The sequence below is a fragment of the Amblyomma americanum genome, chromosome 4 (genome assembly GCF_052857255.1).
Source record: "Amblyomma americanum isolate KBUSLIRL-KWMA chromosome 4, ASM5285725v1, whole genome shotgun sequence".
NCBI classification, from domain to species: Eukaryota; Metazoa; Arthropoda; class Arachnida; order Ixodida; family Ixodidae; genus Amblyomma; species Amblyomma americanum.
Window position 1 is genome coordinate 201,626,313 of NC_135500.1, and position 20,328 is coordinate 201,646,640.

The window sequence follows — 20,328 nt, forward strand, 5'->3', positions numbered from 1 at the left end:
AACTCTGAAGCTGCCTGATTTTTTAAAATTTTCCTTTTAAATTAGCAGCGAAGTGAAAATCTTGTGCATTTTTTATATGTTCATCAATATCCGGGAACATTGCCAAATCGAAACTGCGGTGATTACGGCTGAATCGTCGCCGCTGTATGCTTCATGGCGGCAGCCAGTGCTTCTGATTAGCAAAGGTTGCTGAGGGATAGATTTACAGCTGCGGTAGAGCGTCGACGAATTTAACAAGTTGAGTTGTTAGTGTGTTTGTGTACGTGCTGTTATTACCTGCTCAGTTGTGAGCGTTATGGGTTACGTCTGCTTTCTGTTTCTCAAAGCACATTTTCATTGCCGGGGAGTGTGAAGAGCCGCTCATTGAGCCGACGTCCTAATGTCTCTCCAAAAGCAAGTGCTGAAGAACAGGCTGCCTCCTATGCGTGTGAAGCCGTTCTCACGATCTATGTGAGTACGCTATGTTGCTGTATATGCACCACCTAAATCAAATCGTTTACCGGGTCATGCTACATGCGCGTAAATGCGACGGTGTACGGAACCTCGCGAATGCAACTGATGCGTTGCAGAAAAAGCTGATCTGTTAACCTTTTAACCTGCACTATTCTTTTATGCAGGGAGAAGGGAAGATCTGGAATGCTTCGGAGGGACTACACGCCTCTTTCCTGGAGTAGCTACTTTTCCGAAGCCCGAAGTGTCAAAACGTCGGACACCGATGTATCATTTCAGCATATTATGTTTCGATTGATGTATTTCAACTGTCTCTGTCTGACGTGGATGAAAATTTAACCCTTCCACGTGCCGATTGCGATTCCTCTTCGGAAAAAAAAAATCCCGCCTAAATATCAAGAAACGCAGTCAGCCAGGTTTGCAAATCAAAGTACAAATTATCGTACAAAATGTCAACATAGTCGGAAAGTATAGCATTGAAACACCAGGATTTGTCAAATGAGTACTCGAGCGATGAATGGATCACATAATTTTTTTTTAGAAGATGCACTATTAATGCAGTAAACCCGGAAAAAAAGTTATTTTGGTCGATAAATTCTGAGAAATATTATTTACTGTGTTCACTAGGAAGCGTAAAGAAACACCACAGTAGCGATGGGATGCTTGCTAAATTCCTCTGAAACAAAGAAATCACAGCTGACTAGCATAATCCCAGGAAGAGCTGCGGATCTGCTATGTACTGTAGCGCTCAGTGCCAGCTGCAATGCACAGCATGTGGTAGGAGCTAAGTTTTGGAAGTTGTGTGAGCTCAGTGCGACTGGAAATTTATGCACTTGGTCATCAGTGGAAAGAATAATGCATACTGAATATTTGTGCAAGTTGGGTGCTCTATGTGCAGGCACATTGATTTACTAAAAAGCGGAAACCTCAGTTGGTTCAGTCGTGACACGGTGCAAGTCATATTGAGTGCGATAGTACACTGCTGTGGGCAAGCACCTGAAATGGTTAGTCGTATGTTCACTGGGTGGGTGTCATGTGTTCACTGAGTGGCTTTAAAGTTTTAGCTACCCTGTGCACTTTCTCAAAACAAGTGTAAAATATAGTAATGCCTTCCGTGCGATCAGAAGGCTGCCGTTCAAGAAACATATCGAGGCTGAGCGTATGTATAACTCTTGTTCTTTATGAAGAAAGCAGATTTTGAAAAGGCACTAGAGGGAAACAGTGCCTCTATTGAGTCAGAGTAGTGGAAATAACTACGTATCTGTAGTTGACCATAATTTTAGTTTATTTTATTCCTTTTTTTTCTTATTTAACCTATGTACTGAGTGAACAGGTGCATCAGGCTTAGATGGGCATACTGAAAGTGCAATGTCTACCATTTTTTTCACTGTACAAGTTGAAATAATCAGGAACCCATATGCTGCATTAGTGGTATTATGGTTTTGATTGCAACCAGCTTTTCAGTTTGAGTTCAAATATTCCTCTGAGATGGCAGCAGCTTTTTTTTTGCATACATTCAGATTTCATTACGGCATGGTATGTGTGTCTTCACAGCTTGCATACAGTGCTTATGCACAATATAAGCAGGCAGTGGCTTCTGTGCAATTCCTTGATAAGCTGCCATAAAGACATTTAGGGTCTACACAAAGGGCTCCCAAGGACCCCTCCTTCTCCTTCTACATGGAGGTGGCTACAGTGGCCTCACATGGTCGCTGTTCACGGTCAGTTTGCAACTGTTTCCACATTCGTATACCTGCATTCAGCGATTCATACTGGTAATTCTGTTGCTGAATGGCAAATGACAGCACCTCATTATTTTTTTTCCAGAATGACATTTGTCATAATATTGAATGCCAAGTAGCAGCTCTTGATATCCGGGGTCATGGTAAGACATTCATATGCTACCGCAGCTTATTTAAAAACGTGGCCTATCAGATGCAATTCAAGAACAAAGCGGCTTTTCCCTGCCAAAGGACCCGCTTTCAGCCAATGGCGTTGGCCGATTCTCATCCGCCTGCTAGCATGATAGTGCAGGGAGTGGCAGATGTAAGGGCAGTCCCCTTCCTCCATTGTCGTGGATAGTACCCTCCCTGCATTGGTACCCTAGCAGGTTCATGAAAATCGGCCGACACCATTGGCTGGAAGAGGTCTTTTGAAGGGGAAAAGCTGCTTCGTTCTTGTGTTGCATCTGACTATGCTAGTGTGTGCGTCCGCCTTGCATGCGGGAGGCGTGGGGTTTGATCTCCAGTGCTGCTGGGTACCCACCTGATACGACGGGTACAAGCTTTCCCCTGGTCTGGTGCTCTGCTTACCTGGGCTGAAGTGAGAAGTGGGTCTTTGACCCCACCTTGTATAGAAAGAAATACTCTCCTTTCCTTATTTGTGTATAGTCCTAACAAATCAGGCGTAAAGTAATGTCTCCTGTTACAATGGCATTTTTATCTGATTTATTTTATCACAGAGTAGCTGCCCGTGTGATGTTTGGTTTTTGCACATCTCTACACCCTTGCTGGTGGAGTGGTGCCAGTCCTCACGATAGTGGCCAGGTCACCAGGCAGCTCAACTGGTTATGGCCTTGGTGGACAGGGAGTTGCTCCTGCAGGTGAACATCAAGAGAGAATGAAGCAGAAATTTGAATTGAGAGAACTGTAGAAACTAAATATTGTGACTTTAAGGGGCCCTGACCCCATCCTGGTTGAAAATTTGATTATATTAATGCATTTGGCATTGCACGAAAAACTCACCCCCATGAAAAAAAGCTAATTGAGGGAGCTTTAGTGCAGTCACAGTTGTCGTGATCTAGTGATTTCCTTTCCGAGGTGGTTTCTCTTGCATATTAGGTATCCCCACAACCGTTGTTTCTCTGCTTGCTTCTCTCTGTTGAAGGGGTGAAGTTCACGTCAGACACCGTATTTTTACCATGCCAGGTGTGCACTTCACCTCTTTCCTGGATACGGTGGGTAATTGCAGAGGAGGGTGCATTATGCTCTAGGTGTCGCAACAGCTGAGATGTAGAATGCAGTAATATATGTGCAGTGGATTTGAAATAGTGCTACATGTCTGTGTCACGAAGGAAAAAGAAAACAGGGATTGTCACAAGAGAAAAGAATTGGCTGTGATGCCATTATCTGAAGTCCCTGACAATCCAAGCTAGAAAAAAAGAGCCATAAATCACAATGAAGGTAATCTTCCACCTACGTATGCAAGATGCATGGGGCAATTTTTGAGACAGACTTCAGCTTCGTGCGTGCTTTGTGCTTTCTGTTTAGCGAACAAAGCTTCCGTACAGAAGCCAAAACACCTTAATCTTTTCTAACAACAACCTTTGCTATGCGGTCCTGTTTTTCTTTTTGACTTGAATTTACTACCCGACCATACGAGATGTCATCATACCTTAGATTTCAGTGCTACATGTGCACTCAGTTTAAAGATGGTGCTCTAGCTAGCATTTGATAAGACTATGAGCTAGCAAGGAGCAAGCAAATTGATGACATGAAGTAATTCCACAATGCATATGCCACACAGAAATGCAAGTGGGTTGGAAAGTGAAGCCAGAACTCTTTGTTCTTCATGTTAGAAAGAGTGTGGATGCAGTGGGCAGGCAACCAGATGCCAGTGAAGCAAGTCATCTGTTTGCTAGGGTGATTTACCAGCTAAATGCTCTGGGCCTCTTATGCAATAGGAAATCCCATTCGGTCACTTTCCTGTACAGGCAGGTTGGTTTTATCGAGTGCAAGCTTGACTGAGCTTTGGTTTGAACCTTTACCCTCATTTTGAGGTGCACAAAGTTGTAATATTCTGCAAAGGTGATCATAACTGTCAAATATGTGCTCTGCACTTGTTTCAAAGCTGGTCAGGGGCTCATTAAGTTATCCACTCACGTGCAGATGAGGAAAATTCCTTTAGGATGACACTGCTCATAATGCTCGCTGATTCCAGGGCATTTCTTGTGATCAGCAAACAGGCATTTCAGGCCTGCATTCAATTTACGTCCCTTTATGTTGCTTCAAGGTCATAAAACTTTATAGAGCTATACTGGGCCAAATGAATATGGCTAAAGTGGGGGTCAGGCTGACTGGACAACATAGTAAAAATGCAGAACTGAGCTTTGCAGCTTTGCTGTAAATTTTACCCAGTCATACTGGTCACCATGTGAAAAATTAAAAAAAAATTAGTGATCGCTTGATAAAACTGTGAGGTGCACCATTGTGGCCTGCTATGGATAAATTTTAACCACCTAGGGTTCTTTGCAGCTTTGCTATTAATTTTTGTTCAGTAATATCGGTCACCATGTAAAAAATTAAAAAAGTTAGTGTTTGCATGATAAAGCTGTGAGGTGCACCATTGTGGCCTGCTATGCATAAATTTTAACCACCTGGGGTTCTTTAAAGTGTACTGAAATCGTGGTATATGGACATCATTTCATTTCCATCTAAATGTGGCTGCTCCAAGTCCATTGCAATGTGGCCATAAGTATGCTCTACGGAATGTCTGGAAACTGTATCTGCAGTTGAGGCCACTGAAGCTTAAGGTTCCTACTTGTTCAATTTCAGGTGAAACAGTGACATCCAATGAAACAGACCTGTCTGCAGACACACTTTCGAGGTAGGCTTGTTATCCCCAGTGCTTTAATTGTTTTTCCTTTTGAGCTGTGCGTTCCGTCCACTTCTGTTGTGCCTGAGGAGTGAAACCTCTCTACAGCAATACCGTTCTTTTCCAGTGACATAGGAAATGTTTACCATGCGATGTACCCTGATGGGTATCAGCCTTCGGTGGTTCTAATTGGACACAGGTAAGTTAACATATCAGTTCAGTGTTTCGAGAATTATAGCTACAAATGTGTAGTAATGGATAAGTTTATTTCTTAAAGAAGTTTCCTCATTACGAAGCTGGTCTTTTCTTCGTTGATTATATGACCTTTTACAGAGCAAAATTTTCTGCGGCTTTGAAGCTATAGTCAGATACAATTAAAGACCGAAGTGGCAGATGCTTCTCGAAGGAGACTGTCCGGCCGATAGCATCTACCGACTCCATGACACACCATGGTTAGCGATTAAGCTGTGGTTAATCCTTTTTATCAGCCACCCTGTGGAATGTAACGCTAGCAGGTCCAAGGGGATTAATCCGGGCATCATGAGAATCGGTTGACGCCATTGGCTGGAGGGTGTCCTTTGATGGGCGTTTGCTGCTTCATTCTTGAGCTGTATCGGGCGGTAGTGGTTGTAGATGAGTTGTGTCAGCATTACTGCTAGGGATTGAAGTAGGTAAAACTTGTGTGAACTTAGTTGGCATGTGTTCCCATTTTGAACTCAAATGTGCTGTGTATGCACTTATGTGGGATTTTGTTCTGCAATTGTCTCGGGATGGGTCATAGCAGTGTGAAATTTCCATGGCTTCATTGACTCTGGAAAACGTGTCTTTTATCAGTTCAAGTAATCTAATTAGTGTAGCTTGTACCCACGTGGCTGTTCATTAACTGCTGTCTCATTAGCTTGATTTCAGCAAAGAATGTACTGTTGTCAACGAATGGAAGGCTACACCATGAGGACATAACCTTGCGTTTATAACCTTACGTTTATTTGAAGTTGTGTAATGCCTGTTGGGAGGGTGTTAACTAAAAGGGTGCTTTCTCATAGAAGCTGCTACAGTGGTTGTGCTATTCGTGCATGTTTTTGAGTGCCTCCAGGAAGATGTGTACTTCTCTACAGTGCGGAATTTCTTAAAAGCCAGCTCACAGTATTGTGCTTCATTTGGTGACGATTGTAGATGCGTAATATTTAGCTTGCAAATGAGAAGTTTTGAGACGCTGCTTTTGCCCCACTGGGAGTTGGAGTGCGGAATGTGTGGAATTAACATGTTTGTGTGCTGCATTTCTTTGCAGCATGGGTGGAGCAGTAGCTGTTCATGCTGCCTCAAAGGGTGTCATCCCCAACTTAATTGGTCTCATTGTCATTGACGTTGTGGAAGGTTAGTGCCACACGTGCAACTTGTGTAACATCAGCGGACATGCAATTAAAGAAACATAGATGCACAGTTATTGCATACATGAAATGATTGAGGTGGTGGCCTGCAGACGTCAAAGAATGAATTTGATGAAACTAATGCAAGCCGCACAGAAAAACAGTCTGCATTATCTCTAAGTCTGTCACACCCCTTTGTTAAACCTAGTTCTAAGTGATAACTTTATAGTGGCAATTTGTGTGGCAGAAACTCGATTTGCTAGATGATTGAGCCATGGAGGAACATTGATGCCTGAGCTTTGCATTGGATATTTTTTTATCGGATGTGTACTTTTTATGCATAGCTTGAATGGGCAGCATGCTGCCCATTGGACACATTTCATACTTGTAACAACTTTTGTGGATGAGAGGTAATATTTTACGCATTTTTTTTCATGCTTTATTATTTGACATATTTGATAACAATGTCTGTACTTTTAAGGCGTCAACATTGTTCCATTTGAACTCCCATCAGTATCTCTTGGCACAGATTTTCAATTCTTTTCAGGTACTGCCCTTGAGGCACTGCAAAGCATGCAGTCATTCTTGCGGGGAAGGCCTGCATCCTTCAAGTCCCTGGAATATGCGATAGAGTGGTGGTAAGGAAGACAAGGTTTCCCTTCTGTTTAATGAAGGCAGCATCAGTCAGTTCGACAGGAGTAAAGGCAAACGGTGACTCTGTACACTTAGTTTTTCTTGCCTTATGGCAGGTCTGTTTGGTTATTTGGTTACTTTATCCATACCGTGCCTATTCAAATCGGTTAATTTGAACGATGGCACAAAATGCTCCACTCTGAGCAATCTGGGCTGCCTCCAGACAATTAACACCACTGAGTGCATTGCAAAAGACTGTACTTGAGTTTCAAAAATTTTTTTTTTTATCAGCCACACGAGGGTGTATCTTGAAACTTCAAACAAAACCTTTCAACATGGAACGGTCGTTCAAACATGGCGTCCTATGTGACATCCTTTTCTTGCACTGACCCTGCTCGGCAGCAACAGTGTTCTTGCGATTTCGCAGCATTGCCACTTGACTCTGGAGTTTTAAGCGTGAGCTTTGTGCGAAAAGATGGCGTTCATTTGTCTTATTAGAGTCTAGACAGAGATGATTGCTCCTCCCAGCCCAGACTACTAACAGGTGCCATTCTGTAACTTTTGTTTACACTTTTACAAAGGAGATTCACTGCTTTCTGGGCCTCTCTAAGGATACTAGGCATGTTCTGAATGATCCCGTGCCACCAGTGATGTAGCGAACAGTGTAGTCTGCAAAACTGCTTGAGGTCCACCTTGGCACTGCACTGCAGAGTAGCCCAAAGCGCTGCATGCAAGCAATTTATTCTTTTTGCTGACCGAAAAGTTTAGCATGAAGAGTTCTGTAACTTTCAATGCTCATTTTTAGCATGATATTGCACAAATATTTTATTCTAGATTTTTATTCTCCAATTTTACGACTGGATATGTTTAAAATTTGGGTGACTTTTGTGCAAGTCTCTCAAATTTTTCCAAATATTTGTTCTTTCATAAGCAACACATATTCTTTCTTTGTATCACTGAAGTGCGAATTCCATTAGTTACACTATGGTGTGCTTTTTCGAATTCTTGGGAGAAAAAGAATTTTATGCACACCATCTTGAAATTTCTTATGCATCAAATACGCCATTTCTTTATTTGATGATGCAAAAAAAGTTAACGTGTGCAGCGAAGCCTCTCTCATGTGACTGTGCTGCCAAATGTAGTAGGCGAGCTTTTTCTTTTCTTTTTTTTTCTTCATAGGATGTGCTCTATAGTTGCAGAACACAGCTTTCCTTTTTTTTTTTTTTTCAGTGTTCGTAGTGGCCAGGTGCGTAACTTGGAGTCGGCCCGTGTTTCAATGCCAAGTCAGCTCAAAAAGTGAGTACATATTACGGCGACCTTCTGTGTTGGGCAGAAGTCCGAGCATGGAAGTGCATTGGTGCAGTGACGACTATGTGCGAATGAAACTGAACGCCTGTTTCTTCATAATGTATCCCACTCTTGTTCAGCTAGAGAAGTGCAAGCATAACAGCAATGCACAAAGTTACATGACCACTCATGGCTGCGGCACAAGCTCTCACACAAGTGCTGTCGCCTAGTTGCAGCAGAGCAGGCAACAGCAACTGCGCTAGGAGCACAAAAGTAAAAAAAAAAAGAGCTTGGCATCACACCTCGACTTCGTAGCAAAACCCCTCGTTCCACCCTCTTATTATTTGGAGCCACAATGTGGTGCCAGCATGCTGCAACTTGCATGCAGCATTTAATTGTTGGAGTCGGTGATTTTAGTGTGCAGACAGTCTACTTAAAAGTACGAGCCAAAGGGGACCAAATGTTTGTTTGAATTAAGAGGAGTCTTGCTAATATAGTACACTTTATCATCATTTTGAATTAAGCAGGTTGGAAGTAGAGTCCTTTATAATGTCTTCTACTTCTCCCTTGCTTCCCATTGTAATGACGGTATAGGTAGTGCAATGACAAAACAGTAAATTTGTATAACTTCAGCTTGATCCTTAATGTGCACACTTGTGACTTGGTTTGTTTATTAACACTTTTAGCTCTCAAAAGGGCCGTGTATATGCAGATTACACTCATCGTTAATTGTTCTGTGTGGCTTGAACTATGATCTGCCTACTTTCACCACAGATGCATTTGTGTAATTACAACAAGTGTCATTTCGTGAGGTTGCATGCTGGCTTTATTCTTCAGCGGAGCAGTGGCAGCTGGATTGCAGTGTAAACCAAGCCTTAGTTTAAACCTGTGTTCTCTGCGCTCAGTGCTAAGACGGGAGAGCCAGCCACCAAATGCTTGCCAGCAACGCCGGGCAGTCCTGGATCGGCAGACACAAAATTTGGCCGGTCGGTGAACGATGCAGCGCCCCGGTCGATTCCAAGGCCAGATCAAATTGCTGAAATTCCAGAGGAGAGTGCTGCTGGGGAGACTGGACCTTCACAAAGCTTCGCCAGTGAATTCAGGCAGCCATCATCCACGTGTCCCGTGAGTCTTAAAAGGCAGTCTACCGTTTTCTTTGATTTTTAAGCTGCCACTTTGTGACTGATGTGAGTTCTCGAATGACCCGTGTCTGGGGTGTTTTAACATCCGTGACATTATTTCGCGTGGTGCTGAAACTGGCCTCAATAGATGCAGTTAGACCTTTAGAACTTTTACGCTCACTGTAAAAACGGTTGTCGATTTTCTCCCTGTTCATTTCTTTTGAGCTCCTGTTTGCTGGCCTGCAGTATTCACCTGCAGTTAGCACCTATTGAAAAATGAAAGAAAATCGGAGAAGTTATTTGAATGTACTACATTGTGGTGTGTCAAATTACTTCGTGATTCCATTTGAGCTTATGTAAATGTGAATACGAGTAATTGTTTTTTTCCTGGCTTTAACATCATATGTGTGGAAAAAAATGGTCAGGCTATATTTGAGCAGATATTATGCTTTTTGATTTGACACATATTTTGGCAGAAAGTTCTGCGATGGCCTGACGTTAATTCATGCTTTCATTGTTTTATTATTTTTGTTTTGTTCTAATGGGACTCTATCATTTCCATTTTCATTAAATATGGGAGTCAAGTGTCATAATTGTTTTTGTTTTGCACTGAATATCATCAGAGTGGTTTGCATGCTACTGTACTCAGGACGATGTTTTGCCTTGCACTGCAAACCAGCGCATAAATAGGGCAGCAGCCTCGCAGTGATTCTAGACTTATTGTGATTTTTATGATGATGCATTTCACAGGATGATGCTGCTAAATTTGTTTGGCGGATAGATCTCTCTGGAACAGAAGAATACTGGAAAGGTAAGGAGTGTGTCCACAGATTGTTGTTTCTTCAAGGTATCTTTTCTTGCGCCCACTGTGCAAGAAGAGCTACTTAACTTCTTGATGGCAAAAAGCATGCAAAGCTCCTAGCCTGCTTATCTCATCTCCTCCTGTCTGTCAATTTGAGATACTTGTGAGGTTGGCTGCTACTCCTGAATACAATACATACTGACTCGGTCATTATTTTATGCAAATGAGAATTGGTCCAGCAATGTATACTTTCTAACTTATTGGCATTAGTATTGCTCATGGTGTTGCACATTATACTACTAACAGTGGCAACATGCAGTTACCATGTGCTGTTCCTTTGCCATTGCTTTCTGCAACATTGCCACTGTTTTCTTTATTTTTAATTACCTTGTCTTGAAGCCTCAACAAAATGCTCAGTTTATTGCCTGGGACAAAGATAATGCCAGCTGCCTTCAAGTGGACGTGTTATATTATTCTACTGTCTACCAGTGAACATACTGGCTAAGATTTGTAATACAGCTGATTTAATAGCATAACTGTTTTAATGTTGGAGAGGCCTCAAGCCTAAGCTCAAGTGTAGGCAATTTTCTTTGAAAAGGCAGTAGATGCTCATCAATTTTAATTTGAACCGGTACTCGTCCCATCAGAATTAAAAAGACTAACCTTACCTCAAACTTTACGTAATTCAAATAAATTTTTTGGTTCCCTTTGAGTTTGAAATTGTTCAGGGTTGTCTATTATTTGTGAGCAAGTAATTAACCTTGCCTTGTAACATAGTTACGTCTCTATGCTCCTCAGAAGGCATTATGACACAAGTTTGCAAAGCCTCGGGCACTTTACCTAAAGTCGCTTCCCTCCACTTGCTTTTTTTAAATAATGAATTGTTGTTGTTGTTAGTGGCTATTTATTAATAAAATAACAATGGAAGGAAAAGATGTTGCTAGCCGCGGCATCTGCCATGGAAACCTGAAGCACCTGAGCTTCGACTAGCGGGAGTAAAAGGACAGGGAAAGGGGGGAGCGATAGTAAGGAAGGATAGGGGTAAAATGAATTATTCCCTTTTCTTATTTGCTGCAGGCTGGTTTGCTGGCCTGTCTAGTCTGTTTCTATCTGTTCCGGTGCCAAAGCTGCTTCTTCTGGCAGGTAACATCTTGCATTTGTGAGCTTATTGAGTGTTTCTCTTCACGGTAAATTTTAATATTTCTCTTAATATTCGTATGTAGGGGTGGACCGACTTGATAAGGATCTCACCATTGGTCAGATGCAAGGTGAGTCGTCTTCAAGAAAAAATTTGCACTAAATGCTCTTGCAAAAGAAAAAAAAGTGCAAATATTTGCAATGGAATGTCTCTCGGTGCTGTACAGTGAGTCTCGAGTATTCTGTGCAGCATTGGACAAATTTAATGACGCGTTTTGATTAAGCAGCATTTAGAGTTATGCAGTAACGATTAGTGCAAAATTCTGTTGCACTTGCATGTCATATTTATTTATTTGCAACTTTGCTTTCTGTAGGCATTACACATTTGTGATATCTTGTTGACCAAAAAAGTCACCAATGATTAGAAGTCATTCATTGTTCAATATGTGTTTTCATTTTTCTAGCTTATACTTTGCGTCAGATTTACTGCCCCTGTCTCATTGAACAAATCTACTTGCTTACTGCTAACCACTGCCGAGTTTGCCTGTCCCAATGGGGATGGCCCACCCTGTCATGGAAGGTATTTCTTGTGCTAACTTATTTTATTTTTCTTGACTGTCCAGGAAAATTTCAAATGCAAGTACTTCCTCAGTGTGGGCATGCTGTCCATGAAGATGTGCCTGGAAAAGTAAGGGCTGTACCTTCCTCTTGTCATTATCAAATATTTATTAATGGGTTAGCATTAGAAGGGTCTATGCAAGCAGAAATGGTCACCGACATCTGTCATTAGCAAGTGGTAGGTGGCAGTCTGCCCACTGGGCAACGAATGAACTTAGTATACTACCTTGGGTATAACGAACTTTAGTATGCCACCTCAGATATCATTAGCATTATCATCAGCCTGACTACGCCCACTGCAGGACAAAGGCCTCTCCTATGTCTCTCCAACTAACCCGGTCCTGTGCCAGCCGCAGCCACGTTATCCCTGCAAACTCCTTAACCTCATCAGCCCACGTAAATTTCTGCCGCCCCTGCTATGCTTGTTTTCTATGGGAATCCAGTCTGTTACCCGTAACGACCCTCAGTCATTTTGCCTGCACATTGCATGCCCTGCCCAAGCCCATCTCATCTTGATTTCGAGTACAATGTCATTAACCCGCATTTGTTCCCTGACCCACTCTGTTCTCTTCCTGTATTTCAGATATAAATAACTTTCGTGTCTGGACCTCGGATGTAGCGAACTTAGTGTGTTGACATCAGATATAACGAACTTAAGTGTACTACCTTGGATACAACGAACCTCGTATACAGATAACGAACGTTTGCCTGCTAACACATTTAAACGGTCCACCAATGATCGCGTAAGAGTTTTTTTTTTTCATAAATGGACATGGTTAGTAGACTTGATAAGTCTTGACACAGTATGAGCACTTGTACTGCATTCAGCTGTGCTGTATTCAGCTATACTATTTAATGTTTACAAATGCTTTTGAAGACGGATGTTTTAATTTTTGGCTTTCTTTTCTCATAGGTTGCGGATGCTGTGGCCTCATTTCTTGTGCGTAACAAGTTTGCTGAGCCAACATCTAACTTTCAACGGTAAATTTCAGTGTTTTATTTTTCCAGAGAGTAACTGTGTAAGCAGAATAATTGAAAGATGAGGCTCAGTTGTCTTCTTAGAAGGTTTACTCATATTAATGCAGCAAGGGTTAATAAAGAAAAAATACTGTTACAAAGCTTTTGCAGTTTATTATAAGCTTGTTCAGTGTCTTTGGCGCAAATATTCCATTTGTTTCTTTTTCAGGACATTTCCAGCATGCTAGATTTGAAGCAAGTTATATTACATGTCATATGAGCTACTGCACAAATAAAATGTTGTGTAATGTAAGCATTGCATTTGTCCTTCTTCTGGTTAGTTTAGTGTGAAACTGTTTACCTGGGAGATGTTTCTGCTTGCTCGCTGTTTCTTGTAGCAACCACTGAGGGAGTGCTGTGGGTGCCTTGTCTCTGAAGGTCTTAATTGACAAGCTTTAGCTGTGTCATGGTGCACTTGCTTTCTGCCCTGGCACCCTGTTCGCTCAGTTTTTCCTCACTTAGGTTGCTCGTGGACTGCTTGCTACCTGAAAAAACCATCCTGCTACGGACAAATTCTGTAGGAGTGAATCGAATTGCAAGTTTTATAGAACCATCAACCCTGTTTGCCCCAAGAAGTCGCTTCTACTTGTGGGAATAATAACATGGCTAGGTATATTTTCTGTCGGTATACCATGAATACTGATCACTTGCAACCTTTAACCAGGATTATATTATGAAATCAAAGTAGACTAAAAAACAATGGTGGTGGGACAGTGCAAGGGACGATACACAGGAAGAAACAAAGACACACACGAGCACTGACTATCAGCTGAATTTCCACCACCATGCAAAAGTACCAACTAGCCTGGAAACTCACTCTTCTCAATATAAAACAATGCTGTTAATTCATTCATGCGTGTGTTGCAGCTGCTTGCTTGAAAAAAAAAAAAAGCATAAGATGCATTTAGGGATAAAACTGTTGACACTGGTTACAGTGAATCTGGATACAATGAACATCTGGATATTATGGACAATATCTGTAATTTCGTTTGGTCCGCATACATTTTAAATCTATGGTGTTTCGGTTTTCATGGACCAGGTTATAGCCGACTATCAGCTATAGCAGGCTAAATTTTGGGTAAAATTTTGTGCAGAGCAACAAGCATGCCTTTACAGTGGAGCACGCTCCCTTGGCGAGTGTGGAGCGCCAACAGAAGTGCGAACTCTGCCATCAACGATTAAGATGAAGGTAGCACTGAACAAAGCAAGCCCTAGGCTATCATGACATCATTTAGCACATAGGAGCTATCAAGGGGCACCTCCTACTTTAGCAAGATAATTGCTCTGTTGTAGTTTTGCAACTAGTAGAAATGCAGCGAAATGTTACTGCAGGTTCACCTAAACTATCACGGCAGTCCTTCATAGCTCAAGTTGTTCTGAAAAAGAGTCGTTTTTGTAAAAGTGAGTTTTCACGTATCATTCAGCATACCAAGACAATCAAGGGATTCCTTAAGCTCCAAGACAACATAACAGAAGAGCAGTGCTAGGTTACTGCAGTTTCGTATAAACGGTAGGGTGGTCCTTCATGGTTGTGGATTGTATTGGTAATGTTAGGCCCTGTAGTAGTTTCGTACTGAATTTGACGCTTTTTTGACTAGTTGAGATGTGCTTTCTTTAAGAACTGTGGGTAGCCTTGATGAGTTATGTTAGTCTCATTAGGCATCCAACCATGTTGACACAACTTTGGAGTGGGAACTGTGCGTGGGTAGAAAAAGCATCAAAGGTGTTTAGTTGATCTGTAATCAGTATGCAGGCACTGCAACATGTCACTGATTTCATGTTCAGTAAGTTTCGACATTTCATCTGTTCAAGTCGGTAGCAGTATGCAGGGCTTGCACTGACGTCGGTAAACAGAATCCTAGGATGTCTGTCCGCTGTGTTATGAACCACTAGTTCCTGCATTTTGCAAGCCTTGTTTCATTATGGATAATGAGTTGTTTGGTTGCTCCAAGTGCAGCAATAGCCACAGAGGAAAATGCCAACTTGCACAGGCTTTTGTACGGAAGATCATAGACACCAGTGTAAGCGAACGGAATTGCTGAGCACAAAGACTGAGCTGGTAACGTTCAAAATGCCAAATCCGGTTGCGAGAGCAGCAACCTCGATCTAGTGTCTCTGCTATTTATGCTGTTGACAGCATGGTAATGATACAAAAATTACAGAAGGCGAAAGCATTAAATTTTTAAATTTATATTGTTTTTCCTTCCTTTCTAATCATACACGTACCATTTTCATACGGTCGTAAGGACTCTATGCAAGAAGCTACATGATTTCGTGGCCTATGGGTTGCATGCTCGCTTTGGAATGTAAAGGTCCTTCGTTCAATTCCCCGCACCCTTGGAAGAGATTTTATTTTTCTTTGCTGATGACGTCATTGGGGTGGGGGGCGTGTTTGGTACCACTTTTCCTGGACGCCGGACAACCCCCTATTCCACTGCTGATGAGCCACATAAGGCTTAATTTTTCGCCTTAACAAGGTAAGGTTCAGTGTGTGACCTGGTAGTTTGCTTTGAAATGGAAGCCACCCAATTATTAGAGGAGACGAATTCCAGCTAGGCCCCGTTGCTTGTCCTTAAGTACAATGGTACAGCATCAAGCGTGAAGGTTTGAGCATGTATGCTGGCTGCGCAGAGAATAACACAGCAGCTTAAAGCTGCGAGCAGAGGCTAGGAAATGGCGGGGACAGCAAACCAGCCGTGTACCGATGTTTTGCATGCTGCTGCAGCTGATTGGAGAAATAATTTCTGAAATCCAGAAACCTGAAAAGGATCCAGCATGTTAGGGGAGTGCTGCATTTCAATTAGCTGCGTAGAAAGTAAAGTTTGCGCTTATCCCTTCAGTAGTAGGGTCATGACTGAGCAGTCGTGGAAGGGCGGTCCACGCTATCCATGACCCTATCCACAGTTTCTTATTAGCACCCCAAGTGTACTTCAGCCAGTGCTTCAGGATTTGTACCTTTCTCCTTTAACAACTAAGGTTCTGTTAAAATTTTTTAATGCTAAGGTTTATTTACACCGATAAGTTATACTGATAAATTACTGATACGCCTAAGGGAATGCTAGTAGCAAAGCCGCATACCTAAATTTGTCTCCCCGATTGCGGTGTTTGAACTGGCACTGCTCTACGAACAAAAAAAAAAAAAAAGACTGCGGCGAAAAACCGCTGAAACGAGACAGAGGAGAGAGAGGACACGACGCTGGGTGGACTAACATCCAGATTTTATTGCACGTTCGTCAGTTATATCCCGTACGAACGGGAAGGATAATCAATTTCGCTGTCGCGAAGTGCTAGCGAAGGTATGCTGACGCATACGTCGCTCTTTTGCCGAATGTTGATGGCTTCTTCAATTTCCCGGGCCGTCGGCAGCTAACTGCTCAGCTGATCAGCGGCGCCACCGTCTCCTTTGGTGCCTTTGATCATAGCTATGCTTTGACAAGCCTGGGTGCCGGGTTTTTATTCGGAGTTTCGTAAGTGGTTTCATTAAAGAGCATGCTGTCTTGACCTATCACCATCATCATCTGTTTTTAATCATGACGTTTGTGCTGTGGGCAGGGTCAACAGGGCGGGTAAAGCATTGCGAAAGTAGCGAGGCCGTCAGCATGGCGAAAGCAAATGTTGAGTTGCGCGGTTGTACTCTCCCAGCCGTGAACTCGTGGAGATGAGTAAGGTGCACCAAACCCATCTCAAGTTATCCTCCCAACACCAGCGTAGCTTGAACAGACTCCTCGCCTGCAGATAATTGCAGAGCATGCATGTTTGTTTACCCGTGAGACGCCTGTCGACTGCTGTGACTTGCCAGCTGCGCGGGCGTACAGACGTTGTTACCTGACTCCATGTAACAGTGGCGTCAACGGGAGCCATGTCGAAGAATGCAAAGGATAAAGAAAAGCCCCTCGAAAGGATAAAATCGTTGTTCGGACTTGGCAAGGCGTCGTCACCGGCGGTACCTCGGCTGGAGGAGCATGCCATCGACCTAGAAACTCTGAAGGTAGGCCGACGCTGCGCGGGCACCGGGTGCCGACCGCTCAGTATTCGTGTGCGCAGGAACTGGGAAGCGACAATCCCGTGGCCCAGCGCCTTAAAGTCATCAAGGAGCTCACGGAGGTGGTGCGCACCCGGAGACTGGCCCAGGTGATTTTGTGCAGCAAGCTACCAGGCGGCCACAGCCGTCGGGCAGTCGAGCCAAACTGCAATTGTCGTACTGCATTGGACTACTGACTCTCCTCCGCTGAGACTAAAGTCCCGCGAAAAATAATTTTTAATCTCGGATCTTCTATTTGCGGAACTCCACTTCTCCATGGGGCGTGTTTTAATCACTTGCACCATTTGGTTTCAAAATTCCATTGTCCTGAGCACAATTAAATGTTCAGCGGCATCCATGGACCTACTTTTCATCTAGCTTGCACTGGAAATAAGCAGGTAACAGCTTGCATAATGACAGTTCATGCTCAAGGTTTGTGCCGTGTTGTACTTCTTGTGATGACTAATTAGGGCCCCTAGACAAAAAAGTAATAAATGACCGTGTGATTTCGAACTGCACTTGCGTACATCATGTTGAAACTTTAAATTTTGTGTGCTCTTTGGTGTTGTTCAGGACGTAAATGATGCACTAGCTAAAAGCACACAAGCTCAGTGACATGTTACTGCTGCATAATTACATGTAGTTTGAAATGCATGTACGTGTCTCCTCACACATTGCAATCGGTGGTATTTAGCTAAATTTGAGAGCGAGTAACTGCGAAGTAGAGTTCATACCTCCAAGGCCTTGGCTGCTGCTATTCTTGGATACTTCATTGCACCCACAACTGGGTTGGAGCGAGCATGATCTTTTTTTTTACAGGGAAGTGGTGAGACGTTGTACAGCCTGACCTGTGACTTGCTGAACCCGGCACATGGCACCGAGACACGTCATGCGGTGCTGAACTTCTATTGCACCCTTCTACGATATCAGGCAAGTGTTTCGTGTTGTTGGTAAGATTTTCTTTTTTCTCATGGAAAGAGTGAGTGTTAGGGTCATGGCTGTGATGTCCTTGTCTTTGAACAGGCGAGGAGATGTGTTGAAGACTTGCGGAGATCTTTTACTGTATCCCGTAAATGATGTGAACAGGCAGCATTATAACACTGACCGCTCTTTCACCAATTTATTTCCTTTTGCTAAATTCTTATAAAGTGATTGCCCATTTTTTAACCACCTGCTTTGTGTCATCCTTTGATGCTCATGTTTGCTCTATTGATACTCAACTTGCTTAGTACGCTACTCTAGTTATGACATCAACAATGGACAAAAAAACCGCATGGACAGATGGAGCACTAGTCTGTGTGGTTTTCTTTTTCCTTGTTGTAACCGGAATAGCATACTAAGGAAGCTAAGTATGAAAAACCAAACCAACTAGTCTCATTTGAAGCTTTACTGCTGTATTCAGTATGTGCATGGCAGTCTTTATTATGTGAGATGATATGAAGGGCAGTGTGCAAGGTGTTGTCTCTGAAACATGCGCCTGATATGAAAGGCCAACTCTGTTCTGGGGCACTGCAGCCTTGGAATTCACAAAGCGCACCAAGTGGCCGCTTGCTGACTTCTGAATACAAGCCCGCACAGTGCATGTCTTTATGCTTTTATGCTTTTCTAGTCCACAGACAACGTGATGTTGCAGTTTCTGGTGCTTGGTGAAAAAGTCTGCTGAAGAATAAACTTAAAGAAGTATAGACACCAATTCTAATTGCATGTTTTCTTTGTAAGGATACGTAAGACATTAGTATACATGGATTACCACGAGGTATTCGTCTGCGACTGCTAAGTAATTTATAATCGAATTTCTTCTTGTACCTGTTCCGGTTTCAGCTTCAACAACTAAGTGATGGCTTTGAGATCAAAGGTCAGTATAGGTTATGTGAGGCATGAAAAAAAACTGCAATATAATCATTGCTTCGTTGTTTTAATTTGCTACAATGCTACAGCCAGCCAGCCTCAAGAGCTGGAGTCACAGGGGGTGAAGAAGCAGTGATTATATTGTAGTTTTCTTCATCTCTCGCATGACCTACACTGACCTTTTACATCGTAACCATCACTCGGCTGTTGAAACCGAAACAGATGAGAGAAGAAATTCAAATATAAATTGCTTAGTTGTTGCAAGTGAATACCACATGGTGATCCATGTATAGTAATGCCTTACACATCAATACAAAGAACAAAACACGCAACCGAAATTCGTTGTCTGATTCTTTTAATTCTGTACATGGTTGTCTCTCAAGGGAGGTTGTATATGCTGCTACAGCTGCAGTTTACCGTTGTTACAACGCATGCATACAGCTTTGAACTTGTTTCTTGTCTGTAAATGGCCAGCTAGAGGCAAGGTGGTGCAGTGGTAGACTGGCTGCAAGTGCTTGGCAATGTTTGTGTATTGAGGTACTGATTTCATTTTCTGTGAAAGCAAGGTTTATGATGTCTGTTGATTTCAGCGAGACCCTGGTGACATCACAAGGGCCCACTGCTTCAACCTGGTGCTAGGACTGGGCTTGCCTGAGGATCTGCCCCTCAGGTATGATTCCTGGTGCAGCTGCTGACCCCCTGTGCAATGCAGATTCAGAAATAGCCATTAAAGGGTCTCTGAACCATTCCTTTAGCAATGTGAGTTAACACATTAGGTGGATAGAGTATGTTGCCATGAATCTACCTTACTAAGTGCCGTGTTTTATATTTACAAACAAAGCGCAAAGTAAGCAGACTTTCATTCCTAGCTCCGGCATCTCCATCTGATTAATGCTCTTGTAAAATGGCTGTCAGCGTGACGTCAGTGCCCATGCACCCTTGCATATGGCTACCACCATCCTTCAGTATGGGGACAGGAACAGAGTGGTGGGGTGTTCATTCATAGGCACAGCTAGGGAAACCGGAGGATAAAATTCAACATGTGGCATACTGCGAAATTTAAATCTGTACCTTTCAATTCTTTGGTTACCTTCCAATTCTTTGGTTCTGTTGCATGTTTAGGAAAATACTGTATTCGCATTGGCACCATATGCGACATGCAGTGGGTGTGGGTTCAGATCCTACTAGTGGCATGTGGTTGTTCTCTCTTCTACTTTCCATTAAATTATCTTCCATCTAAACAGAGATGATTACCTACGGAATTTCCATCTTGATCACCATCACCTTTAAAAAAACAGTCCCTTATGCTTTCCTTGGTTTCAGCAACTGTTGGTTTCAGTCATATGTCTCCATGCTCCCTTACCCTTGTGAACATTTAGGCCGTCACCTGTAAGCTGTCACCTGTAAGCTGTCACCTGTAAGCTGTCACCTGTA

At 42.8% G+C, this 20,328-nt stretch overlaps 2 protein-coding genes across 3 annotated transcripts in view; both read left to right on the top strand.

Moving 5' to 3' along the window:
- The first annotated feature begins 137 nt into the window (after positions 1-137).
- LOC144129080 (protein phosphatase methylesterase 1-like) lies at positions 138-13,278 on the top strand. Its single transcript, XM_077662973.1, has 17 exons — positions 138-237; positions 327-450; positions 618-717; positions 2,079-2,171; positions 2,278-2,335; positions 5,004-5,055; positions 5,171-5,242; positions 6,332-6,417; positions 6,958-7,048; positions 8,274-8,339; positions 9,236-9,455; positions 10,202-10,262; positions 11,331-11,396; positions 11,477-11,521; positions 12,014-12,078; positions 12,922-12,989; positions 13,195-13,278. Exons 2-17 carry the CDS (start codon positions 380-382, stop codon positions 13,211-13,213), a joined length of 1,233 nt encoding a protein of 410 aa, XP_077519099.1. The 5' UTR covers positions 138-237; positions 327-379; the 3' UTR covers positions 13,214-13,278.
- Positions 13,279-16,199: 2,921 nt separating this feature from the next.
- gig (TSC complex subunit tuberin) overlaps positions 16,200-20,328 on the top strand; it is a 51,005-nt gene continuing 46,876 nt past the window's right edge. Inside the window, exons 1-5 of one of the 2 annotated variants that reach the window (XM_077662975.1) lie at positions 16,200-16,492; positions 16,868-17,013; positions 17,070-17,156; positions 17,866-17,976; positions 19,485-19,564. In XM_077662975.1, coding sequence (XP_077519101.1) covers positions 16,885-17,013; positions 17,070-17,156; positions 17,866-17,976; positions 19,485-19,564 — 407 coding nt within the window. In that variant the 5' untranslated portion in view covers positions 16,200-16,492; positions 16,868-16,884. The other variant, XM_077662974.1, reaches the window with a different exon arrangement.